Source organism: Cyprinus carpio, chromosome B14 (genome assembly GCF_018340385.1).
Source record: "Cyprinus carpio isolate SPL01 chromosome B14, ASM1834038v1, whole genome shotgun sequence".
Lineage (NCBI taxonomy): Eukaryota > Metazoa > Chordata > Actinopteri > Cypriniformes > Cyprinidae > Cyprinus > Cyprinus carpio.
The window spans coordinates 3,357,136-3,377,067 of NC_056610.1; the positions used below are offsets into that span (position 1 = coordinate 3,357,136).

Here is a 19,932-nt window from a genome sequence, read left to right on the forward strand (position 1 = left end):
ACGCACTAACAAGGAAGCTAAATGACTGCAGCCACTAACGTCAGTCGCTAGTGTGTCTCTTGTGATCAGGGATTGTGGTTTTACCTGCACAGCACCTACTCGCTGGCCTCTGTTACACTCACCCCCCTAAACATCACTCCCATCTGGGTCATGGCACCAATGTAACCCCTCTCTCCCAGTTCCTCACCACCACACCTCGTCCTTGTTGGAGATTTCCTTAGCTAGAAACTCTGAATCTCTCACATTTGTCTCCTCAATAGTTTAGAAGAGTTCTCAACAACATCACACATTGTTTTTTTTCCTAATTTCTCATTTCTAATAAATTTCTAATAAAGACTAATTTCTGCATAATTTCTAGTTTAGGGAAGAAAAATCTAAGCACAGTGGGGGGATGAGATCCATTCCAAAGCTTTAAAGGAGACAAATGTGAGAGATCCAGAGTCTTTAGTTTAGTAGAAAATACTGAGAACAGTGTGTGACGTTGTTGAGATCTCTTCAAAAACTTTAAAGGAGACCACTGTGAGAGTGTTAGGGTTTTTGTTTGAGAAGCAGGAGACTCAAGCAAAAGCCTCCATTTGATGTTAAAATAACAATTTCTGTCTAGCAGAAACATTTGGGTTGTTAAAGAGATATCTTTTTTATTTAATTTTTTCTTAGTACCCTGAGTGTAGTGTAACCTGTGTCAGAGCTATGTGGCCAGAACATCAACATGGATGCACAGTTGCTCCTCAGACAGCATGAGTTCCAGTCCCAGCTAATAGTACTTTCCTGTTCATGTTCCCTTCTCACATCTCCCATTGTTTCCTTTCTCTACTTCTATTGTCCTGACCATTAAATGTGAAAAACCACAAGGAATCAAGATAAAAAGAAAGAGAAACCTATGAGAAATAAAACATTTTTTTAATGGAGTCTTGAAAGAGATTACAACAAGACAATAAAGTAATCTCCCATGTTGCTCACAGACCATTCTCATATTGGACTCTTTTCTCTCAGAACTTTCTTATGTCTCATTTGTGTCTACTTTTATTTCTCCTAAGCATTTTTTTGAGAAACATCTAAAATGCTGTTGATACTAAAACGAGAGATTTATGACAATCTCAAGTCTCCTGAGCTTAGGAAGAGCCACCACTGAGCAATAAATTTTAACTCAGGGAGCACCCTTGCCTGTAAGCGAGACATCCATTGGCGCAAAGTGACAAGGCCAAAGGGCTCAATATTGGCATGCTTCGCCTCTGAAAGCGAACCTCAGAAACATTCTAAATGGGAAAAATTTGTATGGAATAATAGGTGTCCTTTAGATCTTTTATGACAAACCAGTCACTGTGCAACCACACCAAGTTGTCCCCCACTATTGTCACCATCACAGTCTTCACCCTGCTCACTCTGTTCACAATCCCTGGATTTATTCACCTGCACGTGATTCTACTTAGTACTCAATCAAAGACTCCACAAAAACACAGCATTAAAACCCAATCTCTGTCTCCGACAGACATTCACTGCTTTGCATTTACATGCTATTCCTCATTGTCTCCCCTTGCTGTTTCTTGTGTTTTGGTCTTGTTTTATAGACAAGTTTTTGCTATGGAATAAACCGTGCATTTAAATTCACTTCCTGTCTCCACTCTATGTTACATACTGGAATAATGGTTGCTGAAAATTCAGATTTGCCACCACAGGAATAAATTAAATGTTATAATATACTCAAATAAAACAGTTCTTTGAATTGTAATAATATTTCACAATTTCTGATCAATTAAATGCAGCCTTGGTAAAAGCATAATAGACTTCTTTCAAAAACATAAAAAAAAAATAAAATAAATATGAACCCCAGATTTTTTAACCTCATAGAGAACTCTAACAGTAAAACGAAATGAAAAGCCAAACATCTTCAGTGTGCCATAAACCCTGATGGTTCATCTGGAAAATATCTCATAAGAATATGGATAATATTTAAACACAGTAGAATCCACAATATTCATCCCTATAACAGATCTTACATAAACACCAAGAACAACAACTATAATGATAACTATATTAGCATCCACAACATTGGATGATAATGTACTACTTTTTGGAAGTGTGCATTTACATCATCTGCCACTTGAAATGGTTGAGCTCTTTAAAGTCAAGGGGATAGTTGATTGGCTGTCAGTGTTCATCAAATGGAAAAAAAGTGTACGGTGTTCTCTTAAAATTAAAACTTTATAGTCATCATTAAAGTTATCGTCCTGTGAACGGGTCTCTTTAGTGACATTGACAATATAGTGATTACATCACAATATAAATGGGCATCTGTAATTTTCCAGCTGTAATATGTACACATACCTTAAAGCACTGGATGTGGAAGTAAAGGCTGAGAGTCTCTATAATCATGGCGGCACCTTTGCCAAGTGGATGACCACAACTTGAACACAGTTTCTTCCCGCTGACAGACCTACACATACACAAACAAAAGTGAATGTATGTTAAAAATAATTAAATTAAATTAAAAATAAGTTATTATTATTTTATTTATTATACATTATTATATAGTGTCCTTGTTAAGTGTTATATGTAATGACTACAGTAAAAACAGTATATTTTACATAATTACTTGCAACTAACCCTAATCCTAACCATAACCCTATATTTAGTACATTTTGCTAATTAACATTACCCAGTACTTAAATATTTAATTACACTGTAACAAAAACAACTTAAAATAAAGTGTAACAAAAAATAATAATTGTCTGTAATAAGCAGTAGACATTAACAGAAAATGCACAGCATCAAAACTAATGAATGACTGAAATGGGAGTGCCCATGCTGATATTTGTTCATATTATCATATAATACATATGTAATTATGGCAAGTAATGACTCAAACTCAAATGCTGACTCAAAATTCACTTACAGTCAATTCTGTTTTGTGATGGGTGGAAACAGGGAATGAGTGATCATTTAACACTGGATCATTTGGATCTTTAGTTGTTATCTCACATCAGAGAAACTGTGCTGTACCTGTTTGGTGATGGAGGTGGTTGTGTATCTGTGAATGAAGGTGATGTTGATGAATTTGGCCCAATGTTCTCTATAGAGTCAGACCTGAGAATGGAAAGCCACATGTAGTGTTCAAGCACACACACATGCTCAGAATAATTAAGCTTCAGCCATAAGGATGAATTAAACATAATCAAAAATTATATAATCTTTGAACAACACTTTATAACTTGTGTGAGAATAAAGAAAAAAATTAAAGAAAACATAATGCACACAGACATATACCTCCTGCGTCCACCAGATTTTGGTTGAGATATATTCTTTTTCCAGGTCTCATTTCGCTGGGGTATCAGTCTGTTACACAGTGGCATTTCTGTAAAATAAGAGAGGTATCTGTCTGTTACCCAGTGGCATAAAAGTAAAGTAAATTAAAAAATAAAATCATTAATTTTTAATGCAAAAAAACTATTTTTTAACTCTTTGGTATTCCTCTCCTAGGGGTCACACGTGTGATCTTCAGCGGTCAAAACAGACAGAAGACAAATAGTTTAACTTATGTGTGTGTGTGTGACAGAGAGAGAGATAGAGAGTTTGTGAAAGAAAGATGAAGGTAGGCCTACTATATTTTGTTTCATGGCAAATTTATGTGAAATGTATGCCTGTATAAAATAATACAAATATTAGAAAAAATATTTCATATTCTTTTGAATTAATAGAATGTTTAAGTTTATATATATATATATATATATATATATATATATATATATATATATATATATATATATATATATACATATAGATAGATACACATATACAGTACAGACCAAAAGTTTGGAAACATTTCTATTTTTAATGTTTTTGAAAGAAGTTTCTTCTGCTCATCAAGCCTGCATTTATTTGATCAAAAATACAGAAAAAAAAATGTAATATTGTGATATATTATTAAAACTTAAAATAATAGTTTTCTATTTGAATATACTTTAAAAAAATAATTTATTCCTGTGATGCAAAGCTGAATTTTCAGCATCATTACTCCAGCCTTCAGTGTCACATGTAACATCCAGTCTATCACATGATCATTTAGAAATATTCTGATTTATTATGAGTGTTGGAAACAGTTCTGCTGTCTAATATATTTGATGAATAAAAGGTTAAAAAGAACTGCATTTATTAAAAAAAAAAAAAAATCTAATAATATATATTCTAATAATATATTTTCTTTACTATCCTTTTAATCAATTTAACACATCCTTGCTGAATAAAAGTATTGATTTTATTTAAAAAAAAGAAAGAAAAAAAAATCACTGACCCCAAATTACTGACCAGTAGTGTATATTGTTATTACAAAATATTTATATTTTAAAAAATAGCTTCTTTTTTTTTTTTTTTTTTTTTTTTTACTTTTTATTCATCAAAGTATCCTAAAAAAAGTATCACATGTTCTGAAAAAATAATAAGCAGCAGAACTGTTTCCAACTTTGATAATGAATCATCATATTAGAATGATTTCTAAAGGATCAATATATAAATATACAAAAAAATAAATTTGCTCAGTGTAGCAAAGATATTTCAAATCCAATGCATGGAAGGCAGATTGGTGCCATCTGGTGGGGGAAAGAGAAAATTAAATTTAATACCATGGTGCAACCACCAGATGCTATGTATATCCCAATATATAAATATACATTTGTTGTGCATGCCCTAGATCAGGGGTGTCAAACTCAGTTCCTGGAGGGCCACGGCCCTGCAGAGTTTAGCCCCAAAAAACATAACAAGCAGTATCAAAATAAACCAAAAAAACTTAAATATAAACTCTGCAGGGCTGTGACCCTCCAGGAAGCTAAACTCTGCAGGGCTGTGACCCTCCAGGAACTAAGTTTGACACCTGTGCCCTAGGTACTTATAATTAGGGATACTATTATACTATATAATACTATTACTATTATTGTTAGAATTATATATATTATAGGCAGAATTAAATACTTTTTTAAATTAAGTTTTTCATTTAGATATAAATTATGACATTATCAAGTAGATTCTACCCCAAATAATTGCTCTGTATTTTTGAATTTCCCATTAATTTTCACTGCAGTCCATTAGCCTTTTCTAAGCATGTCCATGATTGTTTTGTGTTCATACAGTGCCACAATGGTCAGTAACTTAAAGTTACTTAAAAAAAATTCAAACATAAAATGTCTCAGTATAAAATGACAGAAGACCACCAGAGGGTTAATTGAAAATATCTGAAAGATATTCGGTTACAGATTGCACAACATCCTTTTTCAGATAATGAGTTACCTAGACAGCATATTAAGTCATCGTAGGTATGCTTTTCTTTTTTTTTCTTCTTTTTTTTCCACATTTGATTCAAATGAAGAAACCATCTGATAAAATGGACCTTGTATTTTTGTGTGCTATATATGCACTATTTTGCTTATTAGAGTTTTTAGTTAAACAACATGCTAATGTCAAAGCCCACTAGACTCACCCTGACTAGACGGTAATGTAGGCTGCTTTTCTTGGCTTTGGTCTCCTTGTCTTCTCTGACCCATTGAACCACAACCTTGCGGAGGGGACCTTGTATAGGAGAGATAAGTGAAAACATGCAGCAAACAATATGTTCAATTATAATCAAGTAAAAAATTAAAATTAAAATTAAAAAAATAAAAACTGAATAGTTAACCCAAAAATGACAATTCTGTTATTATTTACACACCTTCACATTGCACCAAACCTACATGTTGTTGTTTTTTTTAAAACAAAATCTTGTTTTCCATAATAGTATAACAGTTTATAGATATCATGTCTATCAAAAAGACTATAAAACACAGTAGATAGACATGGTCACTGTGAGCTATTGCTGTAGGAATAAGAGAAGTTTATTAAAAAATTGTGTCCGGAAAAAAGGTCTGGAATTACAGTTTTAATTTTTGGGTGAACTATTCCTTTATGTTTATTCCTAGAGTTGTTGTCCCAGACCTTACTGTCAGCTGTACACTCTCTGTATTTCTTTGGGCTGATTCACTGTTGCTTTTTTCCCTTTGTCTATAAGTCCCAGAGCTCTGATGGAGTGAGAAATATTGTCAGAATCATTTACACCAGCATCAAGCACTTCATTTAATGTCCTGCCTTAAATTATTACCATCAGCTTCTCTGGCCCCTGTTTGTTTTCTGGTTCAGGCTGGGATTGTAAAGTGCTGTGGGTTTTGGGAAGGACTGATGGTGCAATCGTTGACTGAGGGGTCAGGGTCTCTTCCAGAATCTTCCTCTCCTGTATTGGCAAAAAAATAAAAAATAAGTCACTGGCAAAGCTTCTATGAATAAAGAAGTACAGACATGGCTTTTCTGTCAGATAACTGAGATTAATGTCTCAAATTATGTGATGACATGTATTTTACAACAATTTACCATAGTAAGCATGCTTTCTGCTGAAAAAGAAAAAAAAAGGCAATTAAACACGACAGAAAAAGATTCTTATACTGTTTGAGGACCTCTTATATTTATTTCTCCGTATGTAAGGTTTGTTTTGGGTTTTGTTTCATGTTCTTGTTTTCATGTCTTTTATTTTGTAATTTGATTAATGCTGTTGGTGTCATGCTTCCCTTGCCCTCATGTATTTCTGCCCTGTGTTTGTATCAAGTTCTGAAAAGAAAAAAAAATGAAAGTGACTTTCACCAAGTATGGTGACCCATACTCAGAATTTGTGCTCTGCATTTGTGCTTGTAACCCATCCAAAGTGCACGCACACAGCAGTGAACATACACACACCATGAACACACACCCGGAGCATCGGCATCCGGGGAGCAGTTGGGGGTTGGGGCCTTGCTCAAGGGCACCTCAATCATGGTATTGGCGGCCCGAGACTCGAACCCACAACCTTAGGGTTAGGAGTCAAACTCTCTAACCACTAGGCCACGATTTCCCCACAAAGATTGGTTGTTATAGTTATGTGTCTTGTTCCTCATTGGTTATTGTCCTGTCATGTGACTCTCAGTTCTGTTTGCTCATTGGTTGATTCTTGGCATGTGACCCTTAGTGTTTGATACAAATAGCCCTCATGTTCCCATTGTACTTTGTCATGTATTAATGTATGTACCTGCTGTCAGCGAGTCTAGTCTGTTCATGCTACTAGTGATGGCGACATGAAGCCTCATGAAGCATTGAAGCTTTTCAGCCAAGTGGTTCACAAAATGGTTAATTTCTCGAGGCTTCATTTGCTCACAATACCACCTGATGGCCAAAGAGTGTAAAACAAGCATATACAATACAGATGACTTGATGTGGTCTATGATACATTGTATTTTGCACCAGTTAAGGCTTAGAAATAATGGTGAAGAAAAAAATCAATTTCCACATAGACTAATCTATTTATATGAATATGATGTGTATTTTCTAGTGGTATATAATGATTGTATAACATAACTGTGTAATAAACGTATTAACTTGAAATGAATGGGGCTATCAATTTTGTGTAAATCAAGTCTTTGCTAATAATCGGCAGGAGGGGCAATATTATTAGTCTAAAACTGGAAAGTGGCTGAGTAATCCCACCGGCAACTATAGTTGCTGCAGTTTATAGATGTCACATTCCACATTTAAAAAAAATTCTATATATTATATATATTTTATATCTCAAAAACACACAAAAAAAAAAAAAAAAAAAAAATATCAAAAAAAAAAAAATAAAATAACCACCTCCCTCCTGACACATGAGGCTGTCAAGTTCCTACCCCTACTTCCAGGAAGCATGGCGAATGCAAACCCTCCCAAAGAAATGTAATTTTCATATTACTAATAAGTATTTTTTGTTGACATATATATATATACATAATCATGAAGGTCTCTAGAATCATCCAAACAAAACAAATCTTCCAGGAGATCTATAGTTTTTTGTATACTTAGTCAAAAGTCCAAGCGGCAACTATAGTTGCCGGTGGGCAAATAACTTGTAAGTACATATCATGGGGAAATGGTGTATACAGTGTTAACAGGTTAATAAATCAAGATTATTGGTCTTATTTTCTGCCTTTAGCTTTCATAATATCCCACCTAAAACATAACTTAACCCTTTAACTGGCATCTCTACTGTACAGTAGACCTTAATTTGATAGGGAATAAATCTGTCAAAAGGAGGAGATGAGTGAGCAATCTTTCCACAGCTCTACTGCCCCACTTCTTTCTGCTTTTGCCATGCGTGGGGGGTGGGGGTGTGGAGATTTTGCAGTTTTCAAGTGACAGCAGCAGTTTACAAACTTCAGGCAGTCACACAAAAGGAAGAATGGAAAGATAAAGAGCTAACACATAGGATTAATTGATGTAGATTATCTTTTTCTCCCTTTTATGACATTATGTCTCGTAAGGGGCAAAATATTGAGGCTCCTTTATCCAGTTTGGATGCGTTTCATTCTAATTGGTCAAGGACCCCAATTCATTTTATGACTAGTAGCTTATGATTCCATTATAATGCTGAAATTCAGACAAGTAATGAATTTACATTTACATTATTATATGAAATCACCTACTACAGTCAGCCATTGAATTCTATGGGCCTAAAAAAAATGCGTTTTTTTTTTCAGGTATACCTTTTTTATTATATAGATGTAATATTTTCTACATTCTATTTATTTTTATTTATTTATTTTCATTTAACTAACATACTTCTAAGAATGAAAATACCTGCATGTTCAATAATAAGAAAATAAATAAACAAATAATCATGGGTGTAGCCTACACATGATAATTATTTAAATAATCATATATTTTAAAAAGAATATCATTAATTTCATGAATATCAAGGACTTTTGTCAGGGTTAATCCATTTGACCTAATCAGTATGTGCCTATTTATAAAAGTTGCAAACTTATGAGTTTCTTTCTTTTGTTGAGTACAAAAGAAGATATTTTGCAGAATGTTGGTAACCAAACTGTTAAATGCGTAATTTTCTTTCAGGTATACCCTTTTAATTATATAAAAGTAATATTTTCTTAATTCTATTTATTTATTTTTATTTAACTTATTGATACACAATACCCTGTTGGGTCACCTTAATGGCAGCTCTTTGTTCTGCACTATGTTCCACCATTTTAAGACAAATAGATTTATTGTGTTTTCATATTCAAGAGATTATAAATTTGATACAACTTTTTGGGGGGTTTGCATCGAATATTCTTCTAATTTTATGCATAATTAATTTGTTTATGAAAAAAGATTGATCTGTTGAAAACAGTTATTTTGAGTTAGATGCCAAATGCTCTCCTCCTATTCAAATTTCACATTGAAGGGGTGAATACAACATATTTGTGATATGCACTTCACTGGAAGCTGCCGGGATTTCTCGACACACGCTCCGAAGCCTCGGGACAGAACGTTACATCAATACATGCTATGTCAAGTCTGTTCAAGTCAAGTTTTTGTTTGGATTATGTTTGGATCACTTTGTAAATAAACTGCACATGGGTTCTTTAACTTGCCGTTTAGTGGACTGCTCATTACAGAATACACGACCACAACCATGAACCCAGCAGTTTCATGCTTCCTCTGCCTGCGTCAAGGAAACAGGTCTATAGAGGAATATGTGGAGGATCTTTGCAAACTTTCTCACTGTGTGGATTTTAATGACGTGGCGTTTAAGGACATTTTTAGCTTTGGTTTAGTCTAACCCCTTCATTCAAGTCTGCCAGGGGGTAAGATTTGTTGGTCACTAAAACAATATATTGACTATGCTTTGCTGCTGGCTGATTCACCTCTTACTGTTGGAATGGCTGATGAGGAGGCCTGCAATTTTGCACTACCATCCCACTTTCACGTCCCAACTGTTATGTCTGGAATTATTCATGTCACGTCAGAGTCTACGAAGCCTGCTCACGTCATGTCTGCCAAGCCACAGTCTGCTCATGTCATGTCTGCTACTCCACAGTCTGCTCACGTCATGTCTGCTACGCCAAAGCCTGCTAACGTCATGCCTTCTACTCCAAGGCCTGCTCACAGCATGCCTACTACTCCAAGGCCTGCTCATGTCATACCAGCTACTCCAGGGCCTGCTCACGTCATGTCTGCTAATCCAAAGCCCGCTCACATCATGCCTGCCAAGCCAGCTCCTGTTCACGTCATGCCTGTCAAGCAAGAACCTGCTCATGTCATGCCAGTTAAGTCAAAGTCTTCTCATGTCATGTCCACCAAGTTAAAGCTTGCTCACTTCACGTCTGCCAAGCCAGAGCCTGGTCATTTCATGCCGGCCACTCAAGAGATTCTTCACATTCAAGAGCTTCGTCGCAATATGGCCGCTCTTCTAGAGTCTCGTCATGTCACAGCTGATTGTCCAGAGTCTCGTCAAGACATGGCCACCATTTCAGAGCCTTGTCCCATCATGGCCGCCACACCTGATTCCCCAGCCAAGATGGTCGCCACACCTGTGCTCCAGTGGCCTCTTCTGTCCACGAGTATGCTCCAGAGGCCTCTTCTGTCTACGAGTGTGCTCCAGAGGCCTCTTCTGTCCATTAATCTGCCTCAGAGGCCTCTCCTGTCAATGAGTCTGCCCCAGAGGCCTCTCATTTCCAGCAATCACCTCCAGTGCCTCCATAGGTGGCAGCGTCTGCTGTAGAAACTCCAGAGGTAGGGGCGTCCACTGCAGAACATCCAGAGGTGGGGGGTGTCCACTGCAGAACATCCAGAGGTGGCGGCATCCGCTTCGAATCTCTCTGTCTGTCCTGTCATGGCCAAGGAGGTCATTCATGAACTCACTGTCTGCCTTGTCAAAGCCATAAAAGCCACTCATGAACTCATTGTCTGCCCTGTCATGTCCAAGAAGGCAATTCATGAACTCTCTATCGGTCCAGTCAGGGCCATGTTGGCCGTTCATGAACTCAATGTCTATCCTGTCACAGCCATGGAGGCCACTCATGAACTCACTGTCTGTCCTGCCACGGAGACCGTTCATGAACTCATAGTCTGCCCTGTCACGACCAAAGAGGTCATTTATGAACATTCTGCCTGTCATGTTGTGGCTATGAAAGCTGCTCAAGAACTCTCTGCCTGTTCTGCACCACCATGGCTCCCTGCTCTGCCGGCTCCGCCATGGCTCCATTCTCTTCTGGATTTTCTCCATGGTCCAGGGCCTCCAGTGCTTCACGGTCCAGGCCTACCTCTGGTCCATTGTCTGTCACTGCTCCACGGCCCAGGTCCTCCAGTGTATCACTGTCTGCCACTGCACCATAGCCTATGGTCTTGCCCTCTGCTCCACAGCCCAGGCCCACCACTGTTTTGCGATTCTGACTCTGTTCCTCTGCATGGGCCTGGACCTCCATCCCTCCCCCTATTCAGCCTCTGCTCTACCACCCTCCTGGACTTTTTGGGTTTTGTTTATGTTTTGGGGTGGGTTTTTCACTAGGGCATCAAGTACTGCCCTTAGAGGTGGGGATATGTAAGGTCTGTTTTGGGTTTTGTTACATTTTCTTGTTTTCATGTCTTACATTTTGTAATTTGTTTCATGCTGTTGGTGTCATGCTTCCCTTGCCCTCATGTATTTCTGCCCTGTATATGTGTCAAGTTCTGATTGGTTGTTGTAATCATGTGTCTTGTTCCTCATCGGTTATGAGGGTGTGATTTTTCAGAGAGATGAGGGGATTCTGGTCTATATATCCCTACCTCTGCTGATTTTTATTTGTTTTATTTGTTTAATCCCTGGTGGGGATAAAATAAAATAAAATATGATGACACGTAAATGTGCTAAGTATACTTTTGATAATAAACTAGACCGGTTTATTACTTCTCATGGAAACATCCTTTATTCTTATAAAAATACAATGCATCAAAATAGATATACTATCACAATCGTACACTTATTAGCTTCATGTTCCATCTGTTAGTTATCTATAGAGACAGAGCACAGAAGTTTACCATGACCGGAAGGTGGGGGAAAATTGATGGATTTGCAGCGAATCGCCTTTCTACGAGGTCATTAATCAGAGAAGAGAGAGAAGCAGACAGTGGTTGAAGCTACTTCTTTTTCATCAGATTGCCTAATTAATGGAAAATAAACAGAAATTATGATTCTATCTAATGAAATATTAGGTAATAAAATGTGAATACATATTTCTCCAAATTTTCAAACTAAAAGCCATTTGTGTGTTGTGTAGCGAAGCCCTCTGATCAAAAATAAATAAAGTAAATGCAACTACAGGTTTGTGTCTCGTTATCCTATTCAAAATATCAATAACTGCTGATTGGTTTTTACATGATTTAGCACTGGACCAGAGGGAGGCGCAGCCGAAATACCGCTACTCCCAGGATGCAATTTCAGCTGTGCCCCCTCAGATTTTTATTTGATAAACGATCACACCGGTGTGATTATATCGTTCAGTTCAGCACAACATTAATAGCTAAATTCAAATCTGCGTTCGCACAACTTCAACTTCGCTGGCTGGCACACGTTTGTAGCTACAGCCTGCGCATTATAACCAATCACACATGATTCTGTTGAGCTTATGAGTACAATGGCCAATAAGAGGCGTTCAGATGAGTCATCGCTGAAACTGCTGTTTTGTTCAGTGTGCGCGCTCACTGACTGAATTCTGCTCTCAGCCAATCTCCCTCATCAGAAAACAACAAAGTGCAGATGTGTTTACGATGTAAGCAAGATATTCATTTCACAATGTAAGCAACTTCAGTTATTAATGAGAGTTTTTGAGAGTGCTGATCTTATTTTGGTATCTGATGTAAAGTATACTTCCCAGATAGGAATAATTGAATATGGTATCAGTGATCATAATATAATTTTTTTGTACAAGAAAATGCAGTAAATTGAGATTTAGTAATCATAAAAGAGCACAAATTAGATTGTCAAAAAATATAATATTATATTATAAGTATTTAAAGACTATCTTAGAGAGTTAATTGGAGTGATATTCAAAATATCTCAATAGTTTTTTTTTTTACGTTTTATTTCTTTTCAGCACCCATAGCCTTGTGGTTAGTGCATTGTCATAAAGTGTTAACTGCGCTCACAGCAACCAGCATTTAAATCACGCCTCGAGGTCCTTTGCGAACCTGCTCCCTTCTCTCCTCCCAGTGCTTTCATGTCAGCTCTCCACTGTCCTCTCACAATAAAGGCATAAAAAGCCCATAAATATAACTTAAAAAAAAAATATATTTCTTAAAGCAGTGGACAGAATTGCCACCTTTAGACAGGTGAGAGTTAAGCAAAGATCTAGTCCTTGGATGGATCAGAAAATATTGGAAATATTAAAAAGCAGGAATAGGGCTATCTTGATTTATAGGAAAATTAAGAATCAGGAGAACTTTCTAAAATTTAAAGCACTCAGAAATTTAGGACAGAAAAATATAAAGGAGGCAAAACTATTTTATTAAAGAACAAATACAAGAAAATAAGTAAGATCCTAAATCTTTGTGGAAGGTGTTGAATAGGTTCCAATCAATTGGTAAATCGAAATTTTCTGTATCAAAGGTAGGTTTGTATATTGATGCCATTATAGAATTTGATAAAAACAAAGTTGCTCAAAAAGTTAATTTATTTCTTCATAAATTGCAAATAGCAAATAGCTAAGTGGATAAGCTTTCTCTGTCCAAGGCAAGTTATGTTCCTCTTCAGGAACTTGAGCTGCATCGTAAAATGCTTTGGGAATGCCTTCAGCTTGACCGGCTCTGAATCATGTGTGTAATCAGACCAGTGGATGGGCGAGAAGTCATAGGCGGGTGACGTCTGAGACCATGAAGTATAAAAGCACGTGAGGCGAAGCCGGCATTTAGCCTTTTGTCTTCAGCAAGCGCTCTGTGTGTGTCAGTTCAATCATTGTTTGTGAGTCTTATTTGGTGTTGTTCGTCCATTACATTATGTCAAAAGTGAATGTGAAAAGTGAAAGTCGTAACCCATACTTGGAATTGGTGCTCTGCATTTAACCCATCCAAGTGCACACACACAGCAGTGAGAAGTGAACACACTGTGAACACACACCCGCAGCTATATCCAGTGCCCGGGGAGCAACTGGGGGTTCAGTGCCTTGCTCATGTTCATGAGCTCCAGGAAGGTTCTCTTTGCCGAGGGAGCCTTCGCTAGCGTTCCCTGCGGCGTTGGTCCCGCTTCTGCCGAGGTGGAGCAGTGGTCGCGCTTGTGGGGTTCGCAGCAGGATCTGTTAGAAGGAATGGAAACAGGTGAGTCCCTATCTTCTTCCTCGCCTGCCAGATCCACCACCCGTTCTCAGGGACCGGAAGTGTGCTCTGGCGCTACTTTTTCCTGGGAAGCGGGTTCGGCGCTTCACCTGTCTTCCTCCGAGGAGGTTGACGTGGTAGCCGTCGACGAGGATTCGCCCTCTCAGTCACCCCAGTATGAGGAGCTTTTGGAGGTGGTTAGTTGCCTGTTGCCAAGTTAAACATCCATTGACCCTGCCGCGAAAAAGGCTGAACCGCAGAAAAGCAAGTTAGATTAGCGTTTTCTGCAAACTAAGCCGCCACTTCCACGCCAGAGTCTGCCTTTTTTCCCAATTTGGTCACCGAGGTGTGTAAATCATGGGGAAAGCCATTTTCGGCCCGCCTCTTCATTCCCGTTTTTGATCACTATGGCAACGTAGCGGGGATGAGTGAGCACGGTTATAAGACGATGCGACGGGTTGAAAAGACGCTCGCAAGCTATCTGTCTCCTGGCTCGGCATCGTCTTTGAAGGCACTGGCACTGCCCTCCAAGCCGCTGCGTATTACATCAGCACTGATGGGCAAGGGGTACTCAGCAGCAGGTCAGGCTGGTGCGTGTCTGCACACCATGGCGGTGTTACAGGTGTACCAAGCAGACCTGTTGAAGTATTTAGATGAGCGTGAGCACGTGAAATCTGAGGAGATCACGGAGCTCAGGAGGATCGCTGATTTTTCTCTCCGCACTACCAAGGAGACCGCCCGTGCCATTGGGCGGTCCATGGCTGCTATGGTGCCAACAGAGAGACATTTGTGGCTGACCCTGTCTGATATGAGGGACAAAGATAGGGTCACCCCGTTCCGTCGTCGACAGGTTTCAGGAGGCTAGCAAACAGCCGGCGGCATTCCAGCGGTTCCTCCCTCGTCGCTCTCTAAATCCGGAGGCTGCCGGGCGGGGGCAGCCTCCACCGAGTACCAGCTCCTCATACAGGGAGACATAAAGCAGAGCCTCACCTCACGTGCGCCACCGTCTCGGGACCGTGGGTCGAAGAGGCGCTCTGGGTCGGGGGACTCTAAGCCTAAGCCGGATCTGCGGACCGTCCTTAAGGCTAATAGGTCCTCGGCCAAAAAGCCCTAACGCCACTGGCCCAGGACTTATGAGGGCAGTCCTCTCTGGGGTGCAGTGGATTACACCACATTACACGGTGTCCGTCTTGCCTCAGTCCCCTCAGGAGATCGTCTTGCCAACCCTGCCAGAGATACAGGGCCCAGTGGTCTCCCGCGAGCACCTCTCTCAGTAACTGCCCGGAAACGTGGCGGTGCTGAGAGGCTTGCCACCTCCATGGAGGTCTCTAGAACAGCTAGTTTGGCCATCTCCAGCTGCTCTGATTACACCAGAGGTCAGTCTCGAAAGGCTGATTCCCTTAGTAGACCATTTGGCAGCGTGGAAACTACTGCCAAATGTGTCACAATGGGTCCTGCACACTGTAGAGAGAGGCTACAGAATCCAGTTTGGTTCTCCTCCGCCTCGTTTCAATGAAGTTATCCCCATTCTAGTGGGTCCCGAGCAGTCTCTGGTTATGGAACAGGAAGTAAACGCTCTCCTGAGGAAGGCCTGCTGTACATGAGACCCCTACAGTGGTGGCTCAAGACCAAGGGGTTCTCCCCGAAGGGAAATCCACTTCGCATGATCAAGATCACGTGGCACTGCCTACGTGCCTTGGACATGTGGAGGAAGCCTTGGTTCTTGTCTCAGGGCCTGGTGCTGGGAGCTCCTTGTCGCCACGTAATGCAAGTGAGGGACGCGTCCCTCACCGGCTGGGGTGCTGTCATGAGTGGCCAACCCTGCCCGCGGTCTGTGGAGTGGTCGCCATCTCACGTGGCACATCAGCTGCCTGGAGATGCTGGCCGTGCTTCTAGCACTAAATTATTTTCTCTCAACCGAGGTTGTTGAGACCATCCTCCAATCCAGAGCTCCCTCAACGAGGAAACTGTACACCTTGAAGTGGAAACTTTTCACTTCTTAGTGCGGAGACCGTCAGCTCGACCCAGTTAACTGCCCGGTTGGTACAGTGCTGGTACAGTGCTGGAGTTCCTGCAGGCCTGTTTCTCTGCAGGGTTGACCCACTCCACCATTGCTGTCTACCACGCCCCTCACGGCCCTAGTTACACGTTTCCTCCGCGGTGCGCTGAGGCCTCCGGTCCATTCTCGTGTCCCTACATGGGACCTGGCTGTGGTGCTAGAAGCTCTCTGTAGGCCTCCCTTTGGGCCTATCGAGGAAATCTCAGATCATCACCTCATTATTAAGACTGCTTTTCTGCTGACAATATCTTCTCTTAAGAGAGTTGGGGACATACAGGCCCTCTCTGTTGGCCCCTTCCTATATAGATTTTGTGCTTGGGTTGGCCAAAGCTTTTCTCTACCCTCGAGTGGGGTATGTCCCTAAGGTCCCTTCTTCTACACCACTGTCTGTCGTACTCCAGGCCTTCAGTCCTCCTCCCTTCACGGAGCCTGACCAGGAGAAGTTTAACTGTATGTTTCCAATGCGTCTCAGTGCGTCGCAGTGCCAAACTTCCAGCATCTCTTCCGGCGCTTGCTTCATTCCTTGAGGCTAAATGCCGGCTTCACCGCACATGCTTTTATACTTCCTGGTCTCTGACGTCACCCGCCTATGACGTCTCGCCCATCTATTGGTCTGATTACACACATGATTCAGAGCCGGTCACACTTAAGGCGTTACCAAAGCGTTTTACGATGCAGCGTATCGTTCACTCAAGGAACTATGGTTACATATGTAACCTAAGATGGTATTGATCTTGTTAAGGGATTTTATACAAAACAAGTGTGTTACCAATTTTTTTTCTTTTACTAAAGTAGATCAAATTACTATAATGCTAGAAGAGCTTCAAGTGTCTAAGTCAGCTGGGCTGGATGATATTCCAGCTGGATTTTTAAGAGTTGCTGCAGACAGTATAGCTGCAACTATTAAATTTATTGTTAATCTTTCCTTGGAAAATGGTATAGTCCCATCTGATATGAAGTTAGCCGAAAACATTCCATTATTAAAAAAAGGAAATAGATACAATCCAGGAAACTATTGTCCAACCTCCATTCTTAGTGTGGCCTCAAATGTTTTTGAAAAGACTGTGTATAAACAGATTTATGAGTATGTAAGTAAGAGTAGTTTAATGATGATGTAGTTTTATGATTTTTCAATCAGGTTTTAGGAGATCGACTGATACTTCTTTACTTTATTTAAAAGATTTTATAAGGAGGCAGACTGATGAAGGTAAAATGTGTGGTATGGTACTATAGGACCTCCAAAAAGCTTTTCACACAATAAATGCTGTGCTCTTTGCTTTAACATCATACACCCGACGGGAGCTTTTGGATATCGGTGAGGACTTTTCCAACAGTTTTATCACCAATCTTCGACTCATCCCTGAGATCGCCAGAACACCCGAGGCTACACACTCTACCCTGCCGGGCGGAAGTGCTCGCAGGCGGTGTCGAGATCGTAAACAAAGGTGAGGGAATCGTGGAGGTCTAAGAGCTAAGCTAAAGCTAACACCGCTCTGGCTCTCTTTACCCAGCATTTTCCTCGCTAATGTGCGGTCACTGGTGAACAAAATGGATGAGTTACGACTTCGCATCACCCACAGTAATAGACTTTTGTACTGCAATGTCATGGATTTCACAGAAACATGGCTACACAGCGATGTACCCAATAATGCTATTGAGCTAGCCGGACGCTACACGTTCCGGGCAGATAGAATGGGAGATGACTCCGGCAAGACAAGAGGTGGTGGATTGTGCATTTATGTCAACAAAGCTTGGTGTACGAACACTGTCATTGTTGGGAGACACTGCTCAGCTAACCTAGAGTTTCTCATGGTTAAATGTAGACCTTTTTATCTGCAGCGGGAGTTCACTTCCACCATAATAACCGCAGTCTATATTCCATCGGATGCTAATGCCAAGCTTGCTTTGAACTAATTTCATGCAGCCATTAGTAAACAACAGACTGCTCACCCGGAGGCTGCTTTTATTGTCGCGGGTGATTTTAATCACTGCAAATTAAAGACAGTGCTCCCCAAATTCCATCAGCATGTTTCCTGCCACACCAGAGGAGACAAAACTTTTGGATGACTTTGACATCTATACCTCCTTTGTACTGAATTACATCAACACCACCATTGACAGTGTTACAACAGAAAAACAGATAACAACATACCCTAATCAGAAGCCATGGATGAATAAGGAGATGCGACTTCTGCTGAAAGCCCGCAACACTGCCTTCAGGTCAGATGATGCTCAGGCCTACAGTAAATCCAGGGCTAACCTGAAAAGGGGCATCAAAAAGGCCAAGTACTGCTACAAGCTGAAGGTAGAGGAACACTTTTCCAACTCTGACCCCCGACGCATGTGGCAGGGCATCCAGATCATCAGTGACTACAAGTCAAGCAACTCCACTCCAACGGTCACGGACGTCTCCTTCCTTAAAGCGTTAGTTCACCCAAAAATGAAAATTATGTCATTAATGACTCACCCTCATGTCGTTCCAAACCCGTAAGACCTCCGTTCATCTTCGGAACACAGTTTAAGATATTTTAGATTTAGTCCGAGAGCTTTCTGATCCTCCATTGAAAATGTATGTACGGTACACTGTCCATGTCCAGAAAGGTAATAAAAACATCATCAAAGTAGTCCATGTGACATCAATGGGTCAGATAGAATTTATTGAAGCATCGAAAATACATTTTGCTCCAAAAATAACAAAAATTACGACTTTATTCAGGATCGTCTTCTCTTCCGGGTCTGTTGTGAACGCAACTGCTGTGACTGTTGACGTACGACGCTGCTGACGTGTTCGGTCTGTGTGCCCAATAACAAAGAAAACACGTCAGCAGTGTCGTACGTCAGCGGCGTCACTGCAGTGTTGTGAACGCGCTCACAACAGACCCGGATGAGAAGAAAATGCTGAATCTTAAACTGTGTTCCGAAGATGAACGGAGGTCTTACAGGTTTGGAACGACATGAGGGTGAGTCATTAATGACATAATTTTCATTTTTGGCTGAACTAACCCTTTAATGAGCTAAATGACTTTTATGCTCGCTTCAACAGCGACAGCAAGGAGACGGCCACCAAAATCACACACTCAGCAGACCACCAACCTCTCAAACTGACCTCCACAGATGTCCACACTACATTGAGTCGGATCAACGCACGCAAGGCTGCTGGCCCAGACGGCATTCCTGGACGTGTGCTTAGGGCATGTGCAGAGCAGCTTGCAGGGGTCTTCACAGACATTTTCAACCTGTCCCTCACCCAAGCAACTATGCCAACATGCTTTAAGTCCACATCCATTGTGCCAATACCGAAACACTCCTCCCCAATGTGCCTGAATGACTATCGCCCCGTAGCACTCACACCCATCATTATGAAGTGCTTTGAGCGACTGGTCCTAGCACACTTCAAAGACTGCCTCCCACCCACACTGGACCCACACCAATTTTGCCTACCGCAGAAATAGGAGCACAGAGGATGCAGTATGCACAGTGCTGCACTCTGCACTCACACACCTGGACAATAACAACACATATGTTAGGATGTTGTTTGTTGACTTCAGTTCAGCATTTAACACCATCATTCCCTCCAAGCTGACCACAAAACTTGGAGACCTGGACATTAACACCTCCCTCCGTAAGTGGATTATGGACTTGCTGACCAACAGGCCTCAGCATGTCAGGTCAGGCCACACCCACTCCACCACCATCACACTTAACACCGGCGTACCACAGGGCTGTGTGCT

General features: G+C 40.6%; 1 protein-coding gene across 13 annotated transcripts in view; it reads right to left on the reverse strand.

The window, feature by feature from the left end:
• Positions 1-19,932, reverse strand: part of limch1b (LIM and calponin homology domains 1b) — a 235,788-nt gene that overhangs the window by 8,536 nt on the left and 207,320 nt on the right. For 11 of the 13 annotated variants that reach the window (XR_006156391.1, XM_042737758.1, XM_042737756.1 and 8 more), the window contains 6 exons: positions 6,122-6,250; positions 5,959-6,041; positions 5,468-5,556; positions 3,265-3,352; positions 3,001-3,084; positions 2,326-2,434 (listed from right to left, as the gene is read on the reverse strand). Coding sequence is in view for 11 of the 13 variants with exons in the window: in XM_042737758.1 (XP_042593692.1) it covers positions 2,326-2,434; positions 3,001-3,084; positions 3,265-3,352; positions 5,468-5,556; positions 5,959-6,041; positions 6,122-6,250 (582 nt within the window). In the remaining 2 variants the exon portion in view is untranslated. The remainder of the gene's footprint in view (positions 1-2,325; positions 2,435-3,000; positions 3,085-3,264; positions 3,353-5,467; positions 5,557-5,958; positions 6,042-6,121; positions 6,251-19,932) is intronic. The other 2 variants (XR_006156392.1, XM_042737757.1) reach the window with 1 other exon arrangement.